The sequence below is a fragment of the Urocampus carinirostris genome, unplaced genomic scaffold (assembly GCF_059441175.1).
Source record: "Urocampus carinirostris isolate Australia breed hairy pipefish unplaced genomic scaffold, RoL_Ucar_1.0 HiC_scaffold_22, whole genome shotgun sequence".
NCBI lineage: Eukaryota > Metazoa > Chordata > Actinopteri > Syngnathiformes > Syngnathidae > Urocampus > Urocampus carinirostris.
The window spans coordinates 304,948-328,123 of record NW_028283129.1 but is presented as its reverse complement, the minus strand read 5'-3'; the positions used below and the strand labels follow the sequence as shown (position 1 = coordinate 328,123).

At 40.4% G+C, this 23,176-nt stretch overlaps 1 protein-coding gene across 7 annotated transcripts in view; it reads left to right on the top strand.

The window, feature by feature from the left end:
- LOC148345867 (uncharacterized) overlaps window positions 1-8,754 on the top strand; it is a 93,138-nt gene extending 84,384 nt beyond the window's left edge. For 4 of the 7 annotated variants that reach the window (XM_088325787.1, XM_088325786.1, XM_088325789.1 and 1 more), the window contains exons 4-8: window positions 5,239-5,421; window positions 5,880-6,027; window positions 6,124-6,173; window positions 6,332-6,453; window positions 8,455-8,754. In XM_088325787.1, coding sequence (XP_088181913.1) covers window positions 5,239-5,421; window positions 5,880-6,027; window positions 6,124-6,173; window positions 6,332-6,453; window positions 8,455-8,569 — 618 coding nt within the window. In that variant the 3' untranslated portion in view covers window positions 8,570-8,754. Of the gene's footprint in view, window positions 1-2,161; window positions 4,215-5,238; window positions 5,422-5,879; window positions 6,028-6,123; window positions 6,174-6,331; window positions 6,454-6,556; window positions 7,187-8,454 lie in introns of those variants that run through there. The other 3 variants (XR_015848390.1, XM_088325790.1, XM_088325791.1) reach the window with 3 other exon arrangements.
- Window positions 8,755-23,176: the final 14,422 nt, after the last annotated feature.

Sequence of the window (23,176 nt, the reverse complement as noted above, 5' to 3'; positions counted from 1 at the left end):
GCTCAATTTCACCGTTGGCTTGGGGGTAGTACACAGAGCTGCGACGGTGTGTGATGTTCCTGTCACTAAGGAATGCTTCAAACTCGGTCGACACGAACTGAGGGCCATTGTCAGTAACAATTTCCTGTGGATTACCTTCTCTGCTAAACACAATGGAAAGAAAAGTCATAACAGAGGCAGAAGTAACATTTGAGCAGAAGGCAATCTCAGGCCATCGGCTGTAATAGTCAATGAGGGTGATGGCGAAGCGGCAATCAGCAGGCGCAGAGTGAATAGGACCAACAATGTCCACAGCAACTTTTTCCCAGGCAGCAGTTGGGGTAGGCACAGGCTGTAATGGTGCAGTACGCGTGGTTGCGGTTTTGTCATGCTGCAAGCAGGTGGTGCATGATTTGATGGCGAGCTCAACGTGAGAATCCATTCCAGGCCACCAGTACAAGTCTCTCAGTCTTTGTTTTGTGCGAACTATCCCTTGGTGTGAAGCATGAGCAAGTTGGATCATTTTTTCCTGTAGCTGTTGTGGTATCACAACACGATGAGTGCCACGCACAATGACACTGTTCTGCAAGGCAAGCTCATTTCGCACACGGAAGTATGGCACGATGAGGGGGTCAAGGCCTTTTGCAGTACGAGGCCATCCCTTCTGCATGTAGTGTCGCACCTTCTGTAGCACTGGACATTCCTCACATGCACTGGAGAGCTCATCAGCAGTGAATGCAGCAAAATCAGGAGACACAGCAGCCACCATCTCCATGATGCCATCATTTTCCAGTTTCGTCAGCTCCTCCGACACCTTGTCATGCACGGCATATGGGAGTCTGCGTAGCTTTTGCTGGACTGGAGGGACGTCTGCACTCACTTTAAATTTGTGTAGAAAACCTGTAGCAACGCCTAGAGCATTTGTAGTGTTGACAGTGTAACTCATCTCCGATGCGGCAGGTGTTGCAATCTGCCCATCTTGTATGTGGAGGCGAAGTGCAGTGAACAGGTCCATTCCCAGTAGTGGAGTACCCTCAGGAACTATGTAGAAGTCAGTATGTGCACTCTGGTTGCAGTATGTAGCAGTAAGTTGAAGACAGCCCAACACTGGAATTGGCTTCTTCATGTAGGTCACCAGACGCACAGTAGGCTTTGAGAGAGGCAAGTGCATGAATGACTGTCTGTAAATTCTCTCTGGCAGAATTGAAACTGCTGAACCAGTGTCCACAAGCAGGTCAGTAGTAATTGACTGTTCATCATTCGCATGGAGAGCAACTGTACACGTAAGGCGCTTTGGGACTGCAGCTGTAGGGGCTACATGACACACAGTAAGTTCTGGGACAGTAACTTCTCTTACTGATCGAGTAGGAATTGCGCTGCGGCACACTTTACTAAAATGTCCAATTTTTCCACATTGGTTGCATTTTGCATTTTTAGCAGGGCATTTGGGGTCATTTGCTAGATGAGAGTTGGATCCACAACGGTAGCAGGTTTTGTGTTGATTCCTTTTATCTCTCGAGCGCTGTGTATGTGTACTGCTCTGATTCCTTTTATCTCTTTGTTGCACAAACTTCACAGGAGTGTCGGACACGTGCACATGAGTAATAGCATTAGCTTCTGAAATAGCAGATTCGACTTGTGTAGCAATAGCGATCGCTTTGTCAAGCTTTAAGTCCGTTTCCAGCAGCAAGCGCTCTCTGATTCTCGAAGAGGACATCTTCTCAATGAATTGATCCCTGATCATATCATCAGCAAACGTGCCAAAGTCACAGTTAGCAATTAATTCCCTCAATGCGGCAATGAACTGAGCAGTGGTCTCGCCCGGTCTCTGAGCACGCTGACGGAACTTGGTACGCTGAGCAACGACATTAATCTTCGGTACCAAGAAAATTTCTAGCGCATCACAGGCGGATTTGTAAGAAGTGCCAGTGTCAGGAAGGGAAAGAAAAATTCTCTGCCCTTCTGTGCCTAAACAGTGCAGCAGTAGTGCGCGCTTTCGTTTGTCCGGCATCTCGTTAGCAGTCAATGCTAGCAGGTAATTTTCGAACATCTGAATCCACGTGGAGTACAACATCGTAGGCTCACCCGGGGTTTCAAGCAAAGCAGGGGGTTGTGAAATTCCGATCCAAGCCATCCTCGTCGCCAATATGTTGTGTATGTAGTCGGGTTGCAGTCGGATTCAGAGACAGGCACGGACGGTACAGTCATAGAGTGTTTACTCAACTTCTTCTTCGGTAGTTCCCTAGCACAAGTACAAGGCTGCGCATAAGTATACAGTGACACCGCAGGAAGGGGAGTGTATTACACGACACCACAGTGTCGTCGTCGTTAAGTCACTCAAGGCGCATAAGGTAATCCATAGTAGCGCCAGACTCGCTCGTGGGAGGCTCCGTAGTTCTCCGAAGGAGAGGGGGCTGCAACTGTCCTGTGCCGCCAGGCCTGACGGGGTGCGACCCAAGCAAACCAAGCAGACGAAGCCTCTAAAGTCCTTAGTACGTTCGGACAGGGCGGTGCATGATTTATGGAAGCCCCTTGGGCAGATAGCACAGGTGATTGGGGTGTGGTCGGAGTGAATGGTTCGAAAGCACCACTGGCATTTGGACTGGAGGCCAGGATTGCTCTCGAAGTCGCCCGCCCTAAGAAGAACAGAGAGAGGAGAGTAGAAGAGAGAGAAAGAGAGGGACAGATAGAAAGAGAGAAAGACAGACAGAGTAAAACGCAAAAAGGGGGAAAAGAGAGTGAGAGAGGTGGGGAGAGAGTAGGAAAGAGAGGGATAGAGAAAATGAGAGACAAGAGTGTAAAGGGGGAAGAGAGAAAAGGAGAGACAAAGAAGGAGAGAGGACCAAGAAAGAAAGAAAGAGCGAGTCTGAGTGGACTGAGTTGGATTCGTAAGGCTCCCCCTGGAGAGAGCCCTTCGCAGGACACCACGGGAAGGTTCCTAGTCTTTGTCCTCTGTTGATGGTGTTGCACACGTTAGGTGCTAGTTTCCGCCTTTTTCGCGCTGGAGAATTTTATATCAAAACAATAGGGATGCCATTTTCAATGCAAGTGACTGACCCGTACAGTGTTCTAACTAAAACTGGATAGTCTTTACTTCGAAACACAAATGTAATATTTATAAATGAGAACACTATATTTTTCCCCTGAGATAGTTCATAGATTTTGTTTAATAATTGTATATTGCGTTCCTTTATATGGTTCCGCCCATTTATTCAGACCTACTTGGACTCGCTTATACAACCCCAACGTTCGACGAACTCCATTCGGTATTTTGACTTCGAGAGAAGTGAAAACACTTTTACAATTAAAAGGTTTGTATTGTCTTAACATTTAACAAGAAACAATGTGATTAAAAATAAAATATTATACTTAACGGTATTTATGCAAAGTTAACGGTTTAAATCAATGATCGTTTTGTAAGGGGTTAGCTCGAGTTTTAAGCTAACCCCTTAAAAAACGGTCGTTGATTTAAACCGTTAACTATGGAATTGAGCTAACCCCTTACAAAATGGTCGTTGATTTAAACTGTTAACTATAATATATAACGTTAAAACTAGTCCACATTACGACAAGAGCCTGTACTAATCTAAGCGACCAGGATTACATGTTACACAGTTTCTCTCTTTGTTCAGCATGAATATAAATTCATATACAGTATCCAGACATGCATATTCTGATTTTGCAAAACATCAGGACTCCATGCAAAACGCAGGGGGCTACACCAGCAAGGGGAAAAAAAGAGACGCCTTGAGTTTGGCATCACAGAGAAAGAAGATGAGGGGGATTTTGACTCCAGCACTTTCACTGTCATTGTCTCCCCAATCTGAAGTAGCACCATCAGCAGCCCAGAAAGTGAAGGGGACCCCCAAGTCATAACCAGCACTCCAGCAAAACAAGCTGATGCTTAGTTTCCGCCTTTTTCGCGCTGGATAATTCCATATCAAAAAAATAGGGATGCCATTTACAATGCAAGTGGCTGACCCGTACAGTGTCCTAACTAAAACTGGATAGTCTTTACTTCGAAACACAAATTTAATATTTATAAATGAGAACACTATATTTTTTCCCTGAGATAGTTCATAGATTTTGTTTAATAATTGTATATTGCGTTCCTTTATATGGTTCCGCCCATTTATTCGGAAATACTTGGACTCGCTCACACTACCTCAACATTCGACGAACTCCATTCGGTATTTTGACTTGGAGAGAAGTGAAAATACTTTTACAATTAAAAGGTTTGTATTGTCTTAACATTTAACAAGAAACAATGTGATTAAAAGTAAAATATGATTCTTAACGGTATTTATGCGTAGTTAACGGTTTAAATCAATGACCATTTTGTAAGGGGTGAGCTCAAGTTTTAAGCTAACCCCTTAATAAACGGTCGTTGATTTAAACCGTTAACTATGGAATTGAGCTAACCCCTTACAAAATGGTCGTTGATTTAAACTGTTAACTATAATATATAACGTTAAAACTAGTCAACATTACGACAAGAGCCCTGTACTAATCTAAGCGACCAGGATTACATGTTACACAGTTTCTCTCTTTGTTCAGCATGAACATAAATTCATATACAGTATCCACACATGCATATCCTGCTTTTGCAAAACATCAGGACTCCACGCAAAACGCAGGGGGCTACACCGGCAAGGGGAAAAAAAGAGACGCCTTGAGTTTGGCGCCACAGAGAAAAGATGAGGGGGATTTTGACTCCAGCATTTTCACTTTCATTGTCTCCCCAAGCTGCAGTAGCACCATCAGCAGCCCAGAAAGTGAAGGGGACCCCCAAGTCATAACCAGCACTCCAGCAAAACAAGCTGATGCTCTCTGTAATTTTATAAAACAAAATGTAGCATTCACAATGGAGTAGACCCATTCATTGAAATTACACAAAATACAAGATAAATCAGCACTGCACATAGTTCTACTTCTTTTAGGAGGGCACAGACAACATCTCCAGCTTTTATTGAAATTTTCAACTGGTGGGCTGAACAGAAACAAGAAAAAGCAGAAAAGGACAAGGCCAGGCACCACAAAACTATCATAAATACTATTGTTTTACAGGGGGGTGAAAATGTTGACCTTGTAATGTTTGCCTTTTCCTGTTTCTAATCAAGTAATATTAATGAATGTCTTCATTAGCTGTAGTGGACATTTTGTCTTTGTTCCAGTAGAAACAATAGCATGAATAACATTAGCAAGAAGCAAATAATTTTGACCTCAACTGTGTTGTGATATTTTCTTTTACCTTTTTAGAATGTAGGCAGGACAGCCGCATGGCCATATCGCAATACCAAACAGAACAGAGCTGATGTGGCACAACTTCTTGACCTTGAGTTTGAGGGGAAGAGGGCCTTCATTGATTCGGACACAATAAGGGAACAAGACAGACCGGCAAAAATATTGAAGGCATATCCATGCTTTCGAGATATTGATCATGTAAGTATGATCACAATTCACACTTTGATTCAGTTGAACAGTGAAATTGTTCTTTTGAACATTGGGTGCATACTGCTTTGATACATTAAATAGCTGTTTCAGACCCCATTTCCATGCAGGAAAACCTTTCATGTATTTTCTCTGAAAAATGAAAATGAGCAATCTGGTTTTATTTCTGCATGTAGACAGGGAAAACAGCATTTATGCATTGTGGTGTGATTTTTCCTTCTTTAGAATATCTGATAGTCCATCTGTTTCGCATGTTATTTGCAACACACCTGTCTATTAGCGTTTTATCATCAGTGTGAATAGAATTATTTTCACAAATGGAGGAGGGGAAGGGGAACATAGTTTTTCAGAATACCTCTCTACATATAATTGTTGTTTTCAAGTGATGCTTTAACTACTATGTGTTGGATATTTCCATACAACACTTCTTTGTGTCTTCCCCACCAAAGGTTCTTGATGAACTAAGACGAATAATAGACAACAACAACTCCAACTACGTGCAAGAGCTGAGGGAGCGGTGGCTCGAATTCAAATCTAGATTATGCCTCTATGGGGTTTACAAGAGGGCAATGAAACCTCCAATGTCACTTTCAGCTGGTAAGAACAGCCAACATAATACCAATAGAATCTGTATCCTTGTTTGTTTCTGTATACTGAGAGACAAATATTTGATTTGATTTTTTTTTTTTTTAGAAGAGCAAGCAATAAACCTCTTGACCATGCTGCTCATTCATGTTCTTCTGGTAAGTCACAAACTTTTACATAAGTGCATACTAAACTTTCTCAAATATGGCTGCTCCTTTTGTTGGTCCTCTATTCTGTTCATACTAAATTGTCATGTTTAGTCGGGGAATGGAGGGATGTGATTGCTGTCCTACTGATGTTGTGTTTTTCTGTTAAGCCCACAGAGGACCCCGAGACGTTCCTGAACAGAAGGCCACTCACCACACCACTCCTTTTGGTGGATGAAAATCTCGACTCCTTTCTCTGCCTTGGAACCGAAGCAATCCCATCACCCAAAAGGTACCTAGGGGATGCAGTATTCTACATAATTGCATACTATTATGTATTAAATATGACCTACCCTAAATGTGTGGCCTCTGTTCTTTCCCTTCTACAAACTGAGGTCCTGGGGGACTCAATCCATGACAAAGATGCCACACCAGCTTTCAAACGAGCAAGAAGTGATTGGATGGCCTTTTTTGCATAACTTTGTATAATGCTGCCTCCCCTCGGGAACACACCCACACACCCATCCATGGACGTACTTTGAGAACTTTTTCTGTTATAAACATTTGTGACCCCTTACGCTTTGGCCTCTCAGTCTCCCTGTAAGTGTGTGTTTTAATTGCCTTGTTTTGAGTTTAAGCATTGATTTAAAAAAAACAACCCAACTGATGTTCTTAAAATTAGACAAAAAAGAATGTTTGCAGTTCTCTTTTAGAAATTGGTAACTTGCACTCTATATTCTGTAGGCAAAAAAATGTGTTGTCTGTTTGACAGTTCACTGATACATGTGTAAGTGATAACTTTGATTTAGATTCAGATTCAGATCTACTTTATTGTCATTCTAGTACACGTGTATACAGAACGAAATGTCGATGCATCTGACCCCCACAGATTTACAGTTCGCCAACAAACGTTTCAAGATCTTGTCAAGAAAATGAGTATTTTTGTTACTGGTATGTCAATTGTGTTTTGTGATAATGACAAAGGTTTGTGGTTTGCCAATAAAATGGTAATTTTCACATTAAAACTATTTTTGCATTTGTATAGTATATCGAAACGTAGAGAATTTCTTGAAACAAGACTTCCTCGCCTAAGATTTTTATTACTTATTACAAGCAAATGTATCTTGTTTTTGACCCATTTTCTAATTTATTTTCAACTTAATACAAGAATATTGATCTTGTTGTAACCTTCATGCTAACTACTTTTGAGCAATCCTGGCTTAAACCCAGTTTGTTTCTAAACAATAATTCTCCAAAACAAGCACAAATATCTTAAAATGAGACAAAAAAAAAAACTTGACAAGTACACTTAATAGTATTACTGCATATAATAACATTTTTAGGTATCTTATTTTCTTTTTTTTTTTTTCTTGTTTCAAGAAAACTTTATGAGTCGGATTTTCTTGCTGCACTGGCAGATAATTTTGCTTGAAACAAGTAAATTTCCTGCAATAGTGGCTAGATTTTCTTGTTTTTTTAGAGGCAGTTTTTGCAGTGTTGACGAGTTATGTTAATGGGTAACTGCTAAAGAGTGATTCTAACGGCTAAATGCTAACTTCATGCAAAAAGATTTTGGTAATGGCAATATTGTAACGAATTAATATTTAAAAATTATGCTAATGGCCTCATTTGATGAGTTATGTTAACGGATACATGCTAAAAAGTGATGCTAAAGGCTAAATGCTAACTTCTTCATGCTGCAAAATTATTCTAATGCTAACATGCTAACGACTCAGCAAATTGAATGGGCTCAATGCATTCCGGATGGGCCAATTAAAATCGAACGGCCCATTCTATTTGAACATGTATATTTCAAAAGTTTTTAAAGTGTAATAACAGTGTTATTACTATGGTTTTTACCATGAATGTGTTTTTTAGACCTCCACAAGGCATATCCTTGTTGCTAACGGTTGTGGGCCCATCTCAAATGAACTTGCCAGTACCGGTGTGGGGGGGCAGAGTCCCCCCACATAACCAAGTAAAAAATAACAGAAACATCTCTCTGAGCTAAAAACTTTATGCTAACTCATAATGCTAACAACCGGGGTTATATATACATACCGGGATCATCTTCCAGATCAATCACAACTCTTACAATTGCCGCGGGAATTGTCTAGTTGTGTAATTGTAATCCTGTGCAGTCCTTGTCATGATTGCCGAAGTGAAGACACCTGTGGCAATCGTTTGGCACGCCGGAGCGCGCTCTCTAATTTGCCGACGTTCACTTCTTAACCAGTCAGCGTCCAGACAAGGACGTCCGATTGTACTCCTGTGTTCCTGTGTGTTTCGCCAGATTAGCAAGTACCAAAGACTACTCTCCTGTTTTGATTCCTGCCTTCGGTTCCGACCTGTTTCTGCCCCATGTTTACGAGCTACTCTCCTGCCCTGGCCATCGACCTCCCCGCTAAGACGTATTGATTCTGCCTACCTGTCACGGGACTGCCGTCCGTCCAATCGCTGCGAGCCTTCAGCTCCCGCTAAGAGAAGTGCGACTTCCGCATCACGAAGCGACCTGCTCCCCACAATCAACGATCACTGGATCGTGGGTGCCAGCTTACATCTCTTTTCAAATAAAACTTAGAAACTAACGCAATTGGGTTCCCGTCTCCGTTCCTGGTTCCTGACAGTCCTTTGAGACATTTTTGTGATTAAGGGCTTTATAAATGAATCTGACTTGACTCGACAAGGCTTAAAACACACTTATATTATAAATTATAAGAATGACCTATATACCATTTTGACAGTATCTGTGTACTGTTTGTTAATGCTACATCCATTGCAACCCGGTCAACCTTTTTATTTTAAATTTTTATTCTTCATTATATATTGTACTTTTCTTTTTTTAAATAAAAAAAAATTAACGTGACAATTTGTTAATGCAACATCCATTACAGCCTCGTCATTCTGGAAGGGGGATTACCTCATTTGCGGTACCTTCTCAAGGTTTCTTCATTTTCCTCATGCTGAGATATTTGAGTTTTTCCTTGCCCTAATGGATGTTTAAATCAGATGGTGCAATGATAGTCTGTATTTTGCAATAGTCTGATCTCTGCAGCCCTTTGAGACTACTTATGATTAAGGGATATACAAAAAACATTACTTGGCCAGCCATCTCCGGGCAGTGGGCAGGAGACACCCTGAACTGGTTGCCAGCCAATCACAGGGCACACAGGGACAGACAACTCATTCGCTCATTCACACCTAGGGACAATTTGGACCGGCCAATTCACCTGAAATGCATGTTTGGGTGTAAATTACTGTTCGATTACATTCCCAACAAATACAAAGACTGAATGGTTTAAGTTGTATTACATTCCCAAAAAATGAAGACGAAGTGGTTTTGGTAAATCGAAATGACGGTTAAACCCGGAGCAGTCGAGGCGACGTAGGTACACCCCCATTTCATGTTTTCCCTTTATTTTTTAGATTTGTTGGGTTGGTGATCGTTTATATGTGATTTATTGATCGAATCATATGACAGATGTATCGCAAAATAGTCAGTAGAACAACGCAGACACATCTGGGTCATGCTCAGACCTGAGTCTCATAGGAGCAGTGTCATTTGGGTGCCCTAAGCACAAATGCTTTATGGTGCCCCCCATCACCACCACACAAAAAAATTGAAATTGAAGTTCTCAGTGCAATTTTTTTATTCACAAAACACCGCAACAAACACGAGAATTAAATGAGAAATGTTCCTTGTGTTTCTTTTGGATTAATAGGGTGAGGACGTTTTCATTTGTTATTTTTAAAATATTGTTTTAACATGCTTTGTATGTGATTTGTGTTAGTAATTTAGTGCTGTTAAAATAACGCCCAACTATCTGAGTTTGAGAGCTTTGTTTAGAAAAATGTGATTACCAAACTGTTTAATCTTTTTTTAAATTTCTGTTTTGTTTTTACAATTCGGTTGTATTCTTGCTTTAAAAAAAAAAATCTAATACGCAGAATAGTTTTCATATTATAGGGCGGTCGCGTGAGACCCGCATCTAAGAGGCCAGTGCGCCGGAGCGGTCACATCTAATAGGCCATATGAGCCAGTGTTATGCCGAGAAATGCATCCCTGCCGAGATTTGCATCCTCTCGCTACCATATCCATTTTTACCTCGTTTTATCTCACTTTTATATCACTTTTCGGGAATGTAGTGGCGAATATATAACCAAAACCTCTTTGTCTTGCATTTGTTGGGAATGTAATACAACTTAAAGCATTCCGTCTTTGTGTTTGTTGTGAATGTAATCGAACGGTAATGCACACCGTATACAATACACTTTTGAGCAGGTAACATGTTTATTTTGCCTTTTTCTATTCAAATCGCTTGTATTTAAACTGTTATGCCCTCTATTATGAAGCTTATTTCAGCATAATAAGCTTTACTGTAGAGTGCATAACAGTTCTCAAAAGTGACTCAAAAGTACCAGGGTTGCTGGGGTGCTCGAACCCCCCCCAACTATCTTTTAGTAGTGGGCAGAGAAAACTATGAACTGATGGCTAGCCAAATTGCATGTCACAGAATCAAGAAACTCACTCACTCATTTACATCTAGGGACAATTTGGACCGGCGAACTAACTATGCATGCATGTCTTTGGAATATGGGAAACCAGAGTGCCTAGGGAGAATATGCAAACCCCGCGGCACCTGGACTTGAACCCTAAATCTCCGCACTGTGGGTTGTACGCTAACCGCCCACTTGCTGTGCCGCCTCTAAAAAAAAAAAAACTGCGCTGATTAAACATTCCACTTGTCATGGTCGCCTTGGCGACCGGTCTGCCCCGCCCCCTGGGCCCAGCTGAAGCAGTTCAACTAATCGAGTGTCTGCTATTTAAGGCTGGATTGTGGGCTTTGCGGGTGCGGGCTCATTACATATACACACTCCCGGTCTGTTATGCCTTGTCCTGTTTTAGTTTAAAACATTGTCCGTTCTGTTATGCCTTGTCCTGTTTAGTTGGGTTGGAAGAATCAACTGTTTTTTTCGTCATGTCCCAGAGTTTTGGACAACTTTTATTTTGTTAAATAAAACTTTTGGATCGTTACGCAATTGAGTTCTCCCTTCCTGCCTCCTGCCTCCGTTCTGGTCCGATCATTCCTTCCACTCCACTCCGTCTCGTGACAGAATGAGCCCGCCAACATTTGAACTCAGCGAACGATCCCTGCGCGATTTGGGGAGAGCTGGAGGACGCCGTTTGGCAAGCAGAGGTAACCTTCCCTGCCCGTTCGAACCACGGCCCGCCCGTCGTGGCCATTGCTGTGCCTCGAATGGGGTCCCGGGAAGAATTGACGCCTGCCTGTTCGACTCTCATGCCTGCCTGCCCGACTCCCGTGCCGATTGCCTGCTATTCCGTCTCCCCTGCGTGCCAGTCCGACTCCGACTCCGCGGCCTGCCAGTCCGACTCCGACTCCGTGGCCTGCCAGTCCGACTCCGACTCCGCGGCCTGCCAGTCCAACTCCGACTCCGCGGCCTGCCAGTCCGACTCCGACTCCGCGGCCTGCCAGTCCGACTCCGACGCCTGCCAGTCCGACTCCGACTCTGCCGCCTGCCAGTCCGACTCCGACTCTGCCGCCTGCCAGTCCGACTCCGACTCTGCCGCCTGCCAGTCCGACTCCGACTCTGCTGCCTGCCAGTCCGACTCCGACTCTGCTGCCTGCCAGTCCGACTCCGTCTCTGCTGCCTGCCAGTCCGACTCCGACTCCGCGGCCTGCCTGCCTGTTCGACTCTCCGGTCTGCCTGCCTGTTCGACTCTCCGGCCTGCCTGCCTGTTCGACTCCCTTGTTTGTCTGTCTGTTTTCGCCTGTCCAGTTTGCCCGCCGGACCCCCCCTGCCGAGCGCCGATTCCGATCCGCCCGACGCAGATGGCGCCTGCCTCTCCCCGTTCCTGCGTGTTCGGAGGAGGGAGCGGGGTTGCCCCAATCGTGAGCGTCGAACCATTCCGGGGCGCGAGGTAGTAATTTTTTTTTTCTTTTTGGGACCTCGGGAGCTGTCCCTTAAAGGGGGGGCTCTGTCATGGTCGCCTTGGCGACCGGTCTGCCCCGCCCCCTGGGCCCAGCTGAAGCAGTTCAACTAATCGAGTGTCTGCTATTTAAGGCTTGATTGTGGGCTTTGCGGGTGCGGGCTCATTACATATACACACTCCCGGTCTGTTATGCCTTGTCCTGTTTTAGTTTAAAACATTGTCCGTTCTGTTATGCCTTGTCCTGTTTAGTTGAGTTGGAAGAATCAACTGTTTTTTTCGTCATGTCCCAGAGTTTTGCACAACTTTTATTTTGTTAAATAAAACTTTTGGATCGTTACGCAATTGAGTTCTCCCTTCCTGCCTCCTGCCTCCGTTCTGGTCCGATCATTCCTTCCACTCCACTCCGTCTCGTGACACCACTGGTCCTGTCCCCTAGATGTTGCTGTCATGTGTAGTGCAGACAGAAATGAGTCCCAGGAAGACTACAAACTACTTAGAAGGAATGGGAGCAAAAAAACACCTATTTTCTTTCAGCATTTCTCAAGGAAAGTCAAAAAGTAGGGAATATATATATTAGACATATTTTTTGTACCACTCGTTTGGTGAGTGAGTCCCTTAAGCACACCATTGCATCATTTCCTGAGATTCGGCCTGCAACCTCAGTGGAACTGTTTAAATCTAGTTTTAAACACACAATTCTATTCTCTAGTTTATGAATGACCTTTTTATTCTGTTGACAACTTCAGTGTATTATTTGTTATTGCAACATCCATTGCGGCCTGGTCATCCTGGAAGGGGGATTACCTCATGTGCAGTATCTTCTCAAGGTTTCTTTATTTTTGAGTTTTTCCTTGCCCTCATGTAGGTTTTAGATCAGGGGATGGTGTCGTAATAGTCTGGTTTGCAATAATCGGTGGTCTGTGCAGCTCTTTGAGACTCCTTATCATCATAGATCAAGGGTTATACAAACAAACATGACTTGAGTTGACTATGTTCTGTCTTGGGTAAGTACAGCCTGAGCGCGCCCGTCCATCTCTCTCCAGACCAACAGGTGTTTCCACCAAGCAGTAAATATTACACACTGTCCCTTTAAAATATTTCAAAAAGGTAATCACCTTTTGGCTGACAAAGCATTGACTTTTCTGTACTTTCGGGTTGAGTGCCATCTTGTGGGATTTTTCCCGTACTGCAGGTCTGATTGTAAATACATTGAGCCTTTGAAATGGATGGGCGTCTAACGACTGCCCTCCGGTGGCGTTTTTGCGGTACTGCCGCTCACAGAAACACTTTAAGACAATGGAGTTGAATGTGTCTCAAGTTTTTTCACACTGTCCCTTTAAGTTCTGACTAAACGTGACTGTTTTCAACGGTTCCGAGGGCTGCAATTAAAAATGCTTAGAGTCAATTTACGTAAAATTACTTCTTTTTATTTACAGATTGTCCCTTTATGTCCGAGGCAAGCAGGGGCATTTCTGAGGCACTGCAACCTGAAATTTGAAAAAACGCTTTGAGCCAAAGTCATTAAATGGGTTTCACGTTTTTCCACTCACTGTGCCTTTAATTTTTGACAAAACTTGGCTGTTTCAACTGTTCTGCAGGCAGTAATAAAAACAAAACCCTATGAGTCAATTTAAATAAAAATACTTTTTTCAATTTAAACATTGTCTCTTTATGGCTGACAAAGCATTGACTTTTCTGATACAAATTCTCCCATACAAATGAATTGGCACCTATTTAACAGTGTTGCACTTTTGGGTTGAGTGCCATCTTGTGGGATTTTTGCCGTACTGCAGCTCCCGTTGTAAATACATTGAGCCGTTGGAAAAGAATGGGCGCCTATTTAACGAGGGCCTTCCGGTGGCGATATTGCGGTGCTGCAGCTCACATTAGAAAAATGCTTTGAGACAATGGAGTTGAATGTGTCTCAAGTTTTTTCACACACTGTCCCTTTAAATTCTGACAAAACTTGGCTGCTTTTAAGGGTTCTGTGGGCACAAATTAAATACAATTTGAGTCAATATAATTTCATGGGACTCAGGTTTGTTCACACGGTGTCCCTTTATGGATAACACCCTTGTGCCCGCCAATAGTGGATGTTCCCGGCTTGTGTTTGGGAACTTGTCGGCCGAACTCCGGAGCTTGTGTTTGCGGACTTGTGCCCGCCACTAGTGAATGTAGACCTGGCTTGTGTTTGGGGACGAGTGGGCCGAGCACCGGGTCTTGAGTTTGGGGACTGGTGCCCGCCACCAGTGGATGTTTTCCCGGCTTGTGTTTGGGGACTAGTGGGCCGAACCCCGGGCTGGTGTTTGAGGACTTGTGCCTGCCACCAGTGGATGTTTTATTATGCAATTCTCAGCCTGAAACGCTCACAGAAACAATCATTTAATAATGACAATAACTTTGTAACCATACATACTAGAATCATAAATCTTGCTTTCCCGGGTTAGAAAACTTGTGAATTGTATATATTTAGTGCAGGAATGGTGGAAAATTTCTACTCTTTTAGTTATGCAAACTTTTAAAAAAGTGTGTCTGGCATCCTAAATACCGCTTTATTATGCGTTTCTCAGCTTGAAACTTCGAAAATAACATCATTTAATAATGACAACAACTTTGTAACCATACATGCCACAATCATAAAACTTGCTTTCCTGGGTAGGAAAACCTGAAAATGGTATATATTTAGTGCAGGAATGGTGGAAAATTTTAACTTTTTTAGTTATGCAAACTTTTAAAAAAGTGTTACTGGCATCCGAAATACCTCTTTATAATGCGTTTTTCAGCTTGAAACTCCAAAAATAACATCATTTAACAATGACGATAACTTTGTAACCGTACAAGCTAGAATCATTGAACTTGCTTTCCCGGGTTGGAAAACTTGTGAATTTTATATATTCTGTGCAGGAATGGTGTAAAAAGTTCAACTTTTTAATTATGCAAATTTAAAAAAATGTGACTGGCAAACTAAATACTGCTTTATTATGCGTTTCTCAGCCTAAAATGTTTTAAAATATCATCATTTAATAATGACGATAACTTTGTAAACATTGTGACTTTTTTTCAAAATCCCCCGATAGAAATGAATTGGCACGTTAACGGTGTTGTACTTTCGGGTTGAGTGCCATCTTGTGGGATTTTTCCCGTACTGCAGGTCCTATTGAAAACACATTGTGCCTTTGGAAATGAATGGGTGTCTATTTAACGAGTTTCCTCCGGTGGCGTTTTTGCGGTACTGCAGCTCACAGAAACACTTTAAGAAAATTGAGTTGAATGTTTCTCAAGTTTTTTCGGACTGTCCCTTTAAGTTCCGACTAAACTTGACTGTTTTCAACGGATCTGAGGGCTGCAATTAAAAATGCTCAGAGTCAATTTACGTAAAATTACTTCTTTTTATATACACATTGTCCCTTTATGTCGAGGCAAGCAGGGGCATTTCTGAGGCACTGCAACCTGAAATTTGAAAAAACGCTTTGAGCCAAAGTCATTAAATGGGTTTCACGTTTTTTCACTCACTGTGCCTTTAATTTTTGACAAAACCTGGCTGTTTCAACTGTTCTTCATGCAATAGTAAAAACAAAACCTTATGATTCAATGTAAATAAAAAGCCTTTTTTTCAATTTAAACACTGTCTCTTTATGGCTGACAAAGCATTGACTTTTCTGATACAAATGCTCCCATACATATGAATTGGCACCTATTTGACGGTGTTGCACTTTTGAGTTGAGTGCCATCTTGTGGGATTTTTGCCGTACTGCAGCTCCCGTTGTAAATACATTGAGCCATTGGAAATGAATGGGCGCCTATTTAACGAGGGCCCTCCGGGTGCGATATTGTGGTACTGCAGCTCACATTAGAAAAATGCTTTGAGACAATGGAGTTGAATGTGTCTCAAGTTTTTTCACACACTGTCCCTTTACATTCTGTCAAAACTTGGCTGCTTTTAAGGGTTCTGTGGGCACAAATTAAATACAATTTGAGTCAATATAATTTCATGGGACTCAGGTTTGTTCACACGGTGTCCCTTTATGGATAACACTCTTGTGCCCGCCAATAGTGGATGTTCCCGGCTTGTGTTTGGGAACTTGTCGGCCGAACTCCGGGGCTTGTGTTTGGGGACTTGTGCCCGCCACTAGTGGATGTAGACCTGGCTTGTGTTTGGGGACAAGTGGGCCGAGCACCGGGTCTTGAGTTTGGGGACTGGTGCCCGCCACGAGTGGATGTTTTCCCGGCTTGTGTTTGGGGACTAGTGGGCCGAACCCCAGGCTGGTGTTTGCCCGCCACTTGTGGATGTTTTATTATGCATTTCTCAGCCTGAAACGCTCAAAGAAACAATAATTTAATAATGACAATAACTTTGTAACCATACATACTAAAATCATAAATCTTGCTTTCCCGGAAAACTTGTGAATTGTATGTATTTAGTGCAGGGATGGTGGAAAATTTCAACTCTTTTCCTTATGCAAACTTTTAAAAAAGTGTGTCTGGCATCCTAAATACCGCTTTATTATGCGTTTCTCAGCTTGAAACTTCGAAAATAACATCATTTAATAATGACAACAACTTTGTAACCATACATGCCAGAATCATAAAACTTGCTTTCCTGGGTAGGAAAACCTGAAAATGGTATATATTTAGTGCAGGAATTTTTTTGGTTTGAACAAATTTATTGACACTAAAAACAGAAAACAATCATGACAATCTCAACAGCAATTAAGCACATTCACAATATTATATTCCAATATTACGTTTTTAACAGCAAACACAAAGTGAGGTTTGAACAAACCTTCTCGAAAATCAAACATATTCACAATTTCATTATACAACATCTTTGTTAGTGTCAATAGATCCGTCCAGGCCAAAGTCGATTGTCCTCGGTCTGAACAAATCCACTGACACCAACAGCAGCAAAACACAGCCATCAAGCATATTCACAATTTAGTGCAGGAATGGTGGAAAATTTTAACTTTTTTCGTTATGCAAACTTTTAATAATGTGTGACTGGCATCCTAAATACCTCTTTATAATGCGTTTTTCAGCTTGAATCTCCAAAAATAACATCATTTATAATGACAATAACTTTGTAACCGTACAAGCTAGAATCATTGAACTTGCTTTCCCGGGTTGGAAAACTTGTGAATTTTATATATTCTGTGCAGGAATGGTGTAAAAAGTTCAACTTTTTAGTTATGCAACTTTTAAAAAAATGTGACTGGCAAACTAAATACTGCTTTATTATGCGTTTCTCAGCCTAAAATGTTTTAAAATATCATCATTTAATAATGACGATAACTTTGTAACCGTTGTGACTTTTTTCAAAATCCCCCGATAGAAATGAATTGGCACCTTAACGGTGTTGTACTTTCGGGTTGATTGCCATCTTGTGGGATTTTTCCCGTACTGCAGGTCCTATTGTAAATACATTGTGCCTTTGGAAATGAATGGGTGTCTATTTAACGAGTTCCCTCCGGTGGCGTTTTTGCGGTACTGCAGCTCACAGAAACACTTTAAGAAAATTGAGTTGAATGTTTCTCAAGTTTTTTTGGACTGTCCCTTTAAGTTCTGATTAAACTTGACTGTTTTCAACGGATCTGAGGGCTATAATTAAAAATGCTCAGAGTCAATTTACGTAAAATTACTTCTTTTTATATAAACATTGTCCCTTTATGTCGAGGCAAGCAGGGGCATTTCTGAGGCACTGCAACCTGAAATTTGAAAAAACGCTTTGAGCCAAAGTCATTAAATGGGTTTCACGTTTTTTCACTCACTGTGCCTTTAATTTTTGACAAAACGTGGCTGTTTCAACTGTTCTTCATGCAATAGTAAAAACAAAACCTTATGATTCAATGTAAATAAAAAGACTTTTTTTTAAAATTTAAACACTGTCTCTTTATGGCTGACAAAGCATTGACTTTTCTGATACAAATGCTCCGATACATATGAATTGGCACCTATTTGACGGTGTTGTCTTTTTGAGTTGAGTGCCATCTTGTGGGATTTTTGCCGTACTGCAGCTCCCGTTGTAAATACATTGAGCCATTGGAAATGAATGGGCGCCTATTTAACGAGGGCCCTCCGGTGGCGATATTGTGGTACTGCAGCTCACATTAGAAAAATGCTTTGAGACAATGGAGTTGAATGTGTCTCAAGTTTTTTCACACTCCGTCCCTTTAAATTCTGTCAAAACTTGGCTGCTTTTAAGGGTTCTGTGGGCACAAATTAAATACAATTTGAGTCATTATAATTAATATAACTTTTTGAGTTATGCAAGTTTTCATACAAGTGTGACTTGCAAGCTGAAAAGCTCTCTTTTAAGCTTATCTGCGCCTGAAACGTCCGAAAAAGCAATCATTTAATAATGACAATAACTTTTGAACCATGCATGCTAGAATCATAATTCTTGCTTTCCTGGGTTGGAAATCTTCTGAATTTTCTATATTTAGTGCAGATTTGGTGAAAAAAGCTCAACTTTTCGAGTTATGCAAGTTTTCATACAAGTGTGACTTGCAGGCTGAAAAGCTCTCTTTTAAGCTTATCTGCGCCTGAAACGTCCGAAAAAGCAATCATTTAATAATGACAATAACTTTTGAACCATGCATGCTAGAATCATAATTCTTGCTTTCCTGGGTTGGAAATCTTCAGAATTTTCTGTATTTAGTGCAGATTTGGTGAAAAAAGCTCAACTTTTTGAGTTATGCAAGTTTTCATACAAGTGTGACTTGCAGGCTGAAAAGCTCTCTTTTAAGCTTATCTGCGCCTGAAACGTCCGAAAAAGCAATCATTTAATAATGACAATAACTTTTGAACCATGCATGCTGGAATCATAATTCTTGCTTTCCTGGGTTGGAAATCTTCTGAATTTTTTATATTTATTACAGATTTGGTGAAAAAAGCTCAACTTTTTGAGTTATGTTAGTTTTCCTACAAGTGTGACTTGCAGGCTGAAAAGCTCTCTTTTAAGCTTATCTGTGTCTGAAACGTCCGAAAAAGCAATCATTTAATAATGACAGTAACCTTTGAACCATGCATGCTAGAATCATAATTCTTGCTTTCCTGGGTTGGAAATCTTCTGAATTTTCTATATTTAGTGCAGATTTTGTGAAAAAAGCTCAACTTTTTGAGTTATGTAAGTTTTCATACAAGTGCGACTTGCTGGCTGAAAAGCTCTCTTTTAAGCTTATCTGCGCCTGAAACGTCCGAAATAGCAATCATTTAATAATGACAATAACTTTTGAACCATGCATGCTAGAATCATAATTCTTGCTTTCCTGGGTTGGAAATCTTCTGAATTTTCCATATTTAGTGCAGATTTCGTGAAAAAAGCTCAACTTTTTGAGTTATGCAAGTTTTCATACAAGTGTGACTTGCAGGCTGAAAAGCTCTCTTTTGAGCTTATCAGCGCCTGAAACGTCCGATAAAGCAATCATTTGATAACGACAATAACTTTTGAACCATGCATGCTAAAATCATAATTCTTGCTTTCCTGGGTTAGAAATCTTCTGAATTTTCTATATTTAGTGCAGATTTGGTGAAAAAAGCTCAACTTTTTGAGTGATGCAAGTTTTCATACAAGTGTGACTTGCAGACTGAAAAGTTCTCTTTTACGCGTATCTGCACCTGTAACGTCCAAAAAAGCAATCATTTAATAATGACAATAACTTTTGAACCATGCATGCTAGAATCATAATTCTTGCTTTCCTGGGTTGGAAATCATCTGAATTTTCTATATTTAGTGCAGATTCGGTGAAAAAAGCTCAACTTTTTGAGTTATGCAAGTTTTCATACAAGTGTGACTTGCAGGCTGAAAAGCTCTCTTTTACGCGTATCTGCGCCTGAAACGTCCGAAAAAGCATTATTATTATTTTTAATATTATTATTTAATAATGACAATAACTTTTGAACCATGCATGCTAGAATCATAATTCTTGCTTTCCTGGGTTGGAAATCTTCTGAATTTTCTATATTTAGTGCAGATTTGGTGAAAAAAGCTCAACTTTTTGAATTATGTAAGTTTTCATACAAGTGTGACTTGCAGGCTGAAAAGCTCTCTTTTACACGTATCTGCGCCTGAAACGTCCGAAAAAGCAATCATTTAATAATGACAATAACTTTTGAACCATGCATGCTAGAATCATATTTCTTGCTTTCCTGGGTTGGAAATCTTCTGAATTTTCTATATTTAGTGCAGATTTGGTGAAAAAGCTCAACTTTTTGAGTTATGCAAGTTTTCATACAAGTGTGACTTGCAGTCTGAAAAGCTCTCTTTTAAGCTTATCTGCGCCTGAAACGTCCGAAAAAGCAATCATTTAATAATGACAATAACTTTTGAACCATGCATGCTAGAATCATAATTCTTGCTTTCCTGGGTTGGAAATCATCTGAATTTTCTATATTTAGTGCAGATTTGGTGAAAAAAGCTCAACTTTTTGAGTTATGCAAGTTTTCATACAAGTGTGACTTGCAGGCTGAAAAGCTCTCTTTCAAGCTTATCAGCGCCTGAAACGTCCGATAAAGCAATCATTTGATAATGACAATAACTTTTGAACCATGCATGCTAGAATCATAATTCTTGCTTTCCTGGGTTGGAAATACTCTGAATTTTCTATATTTAGTGCAGATTCGGTGAAAAAAGCTAAACTTTTTGAGTTATGCAAGTTTTCATACAAGTGTGACTTGCAGGCTGAAAAGCTCTCTTTTACGCGTATCTGCGCCTGAAACGTCCGAAAAAGCATTATTATTATTTTTTATATTATTATTTAATAATGACAATAACTTTTGAACCATGCATGCTAGAATCATAATTCTTGCTTTCCTGGGTTGGAAATGTTCTGAATTTTCTATATTTAGTGCAGATTTGGTGAAAAAAGCTCAACTTTTTGAATTATGTAAGTTTTCATACAAGTGTGACTTGCAGGCTGAAAAGCTTTCTTTTACACGTATCTGCGCCTGAAACGTCCGAAAAAGCAATCATTTAATAATGACAATAACTTTTGAACCATGCATGCTAGAATCATATTTCTTGCTTTCCTGGGTTGGAAATCTTCTGAATTTTCTATATTAAGTGCAGATTTGGTGAAAAAAGCTCAACTTTTTGAGTTATGCAAGTTTTCATAAAAGTGTGACTTGCAGGCTGGAAAGCCCATTTTTAAGCTTATCTGCGCCTGAAACGTCCGAAAAAGCAATCATTTAATAATGACAATAACTTTTGAACCATGCATGCTAGAATCATAATTCTTGCTTTCCTGGGTTGGAAATCTTCTGAATTTTCTATATTAAGTGCAGATTTGGTGAAAAAAGCTCAACTTTTTGAGTTATGCAAGTTTTCATAAAAGTGTGACTTGCAGGCTGGAAAGCCCATTTTTAAGCTTATCTGCGCCTGAAACGTCCGAAAAAGCAATCATTTAATAATGACAATAACTTTGGAACCATGCATGCTAGAATCATAATTCTTGCTTTTCTAGGTTGGAAATCTTCTGAATTTTCTATATTTAGTGCAGATTTGGTGAAAAAAGCTCAAGTTTTTGAGTTATGCAAGTTTTCATAAAAGTGTGACTTGCAGGCTGGAAAGCCCATTTTTGCACTTCTCTGAGCCTAAAACGTCCGAAAAAGCAATCATTTAATAATGACAATAACTTTTGAACCATGCATGCTAGAATCATAAATCTTGCTTTCCTGGGTTGGAAATCTTCTGAATTTTCTATATTTAGTGCAGATTTGGTGAAAAAAGCTCAACTTTTTGAGTTATGCAAGTTTTCATAAAAGTGTGACTTGCAGGCTGGAAAGCCCATTTTTAAGCTTATCTGCGCCTGAAACGTCCGAAAAAGCAATCATTTAATAATGACAATAACTTTTGAACCATGCATGCTAGAATCATAATTCTTGCTTTCCTGGGTTGGAAATCTTCTGAATTTTCTATATTTAGTGCAGATTTGGTGAAAAAAGCTCAACTTTTTGAGTTATGCAAGTTTTCATAAAAGTGTGACTTGCAGGCTGGAAAGCCCATTTTTAAGCTTATCTGCGCCTGAAACGTCCGAAAAAGCAATCATTTAATAATGACAATAACTTTGGAACCATGCATGCTAGAATCATAATTCTTGCTTTTCTAGGTTGGAAATCTTCTGAATTTTCTATATTTAGTGCAGATTTGGTGAAAAAAGCTCAAGTTTTTGAGTTATGCAAGTTTTCATAAAAGTGTGACTTGCAGGCTGGAAAGCCCATTTTTGCACTTCTCTGAGCCTAAAACGTCCGAAAAAGCAATCATTTAATAATGACAATAACTTTTGAACCATGCATGCTAGAATCATAAATCTTGCTTTCCTGGGTTGGAAATCTTCTGAATTTTCTATATTTAGTGCAGATTTGGTGAAAAAAGCTCAACTTTTTGAGTTATGCAAGTTTTCATAAAAGTGTGACTTGCAGGCTGGAAAGCCCATTTTTAAGCTTATCTGCGCCTGAAACGTCCGAAAAAGCAATCATTTAATAATGACAATAACTTTTGAACCATGCATGCTAGAATCATAATTCTTGCTTTCCTGGGTTGGAAATCTTCTGAATTTTCTATATTTAGTGCAGATTTGGTGAAAAAAGCTCAACTTTTTGAGTTATGCAAGTTTTCATAAAAGTGTGACTTGCAGGCTGGAAAGCCCATTTTTAAGCTTATCTGCGCCTGAAACGTCCGAAAAAGCAATCATTTAATAATGACAATAACTTTGGAACCATGCATGCTAGAATCATAATTCTTGCTTTTCTAGGTTGGAAATCTTCTGAATTTTCTATATTTAGTGCAGATTTGGTGAAAAAAAGCTCAAGTTTTTGAGTTATGCAAGTTTTCATAAAAGTGTGACTTGCAGGCTGGAAAGCCCATTTTTGCACTTCTCTGAGCCTAAAACGTCCGAAAAAGCAATCATTTAATAATGACAATAACTTTTGAACCATGCATGCTAGAATCATAAATCTTGCTTTCCTGGGTTGGAAATCTTCTGAATTTTCTATATTTAGTGCAGATTTGGTGAAAAAAGCTCAACTTTTTGAGTTATGCAAGTTTTCATAAAAGTGTGACTTGCAG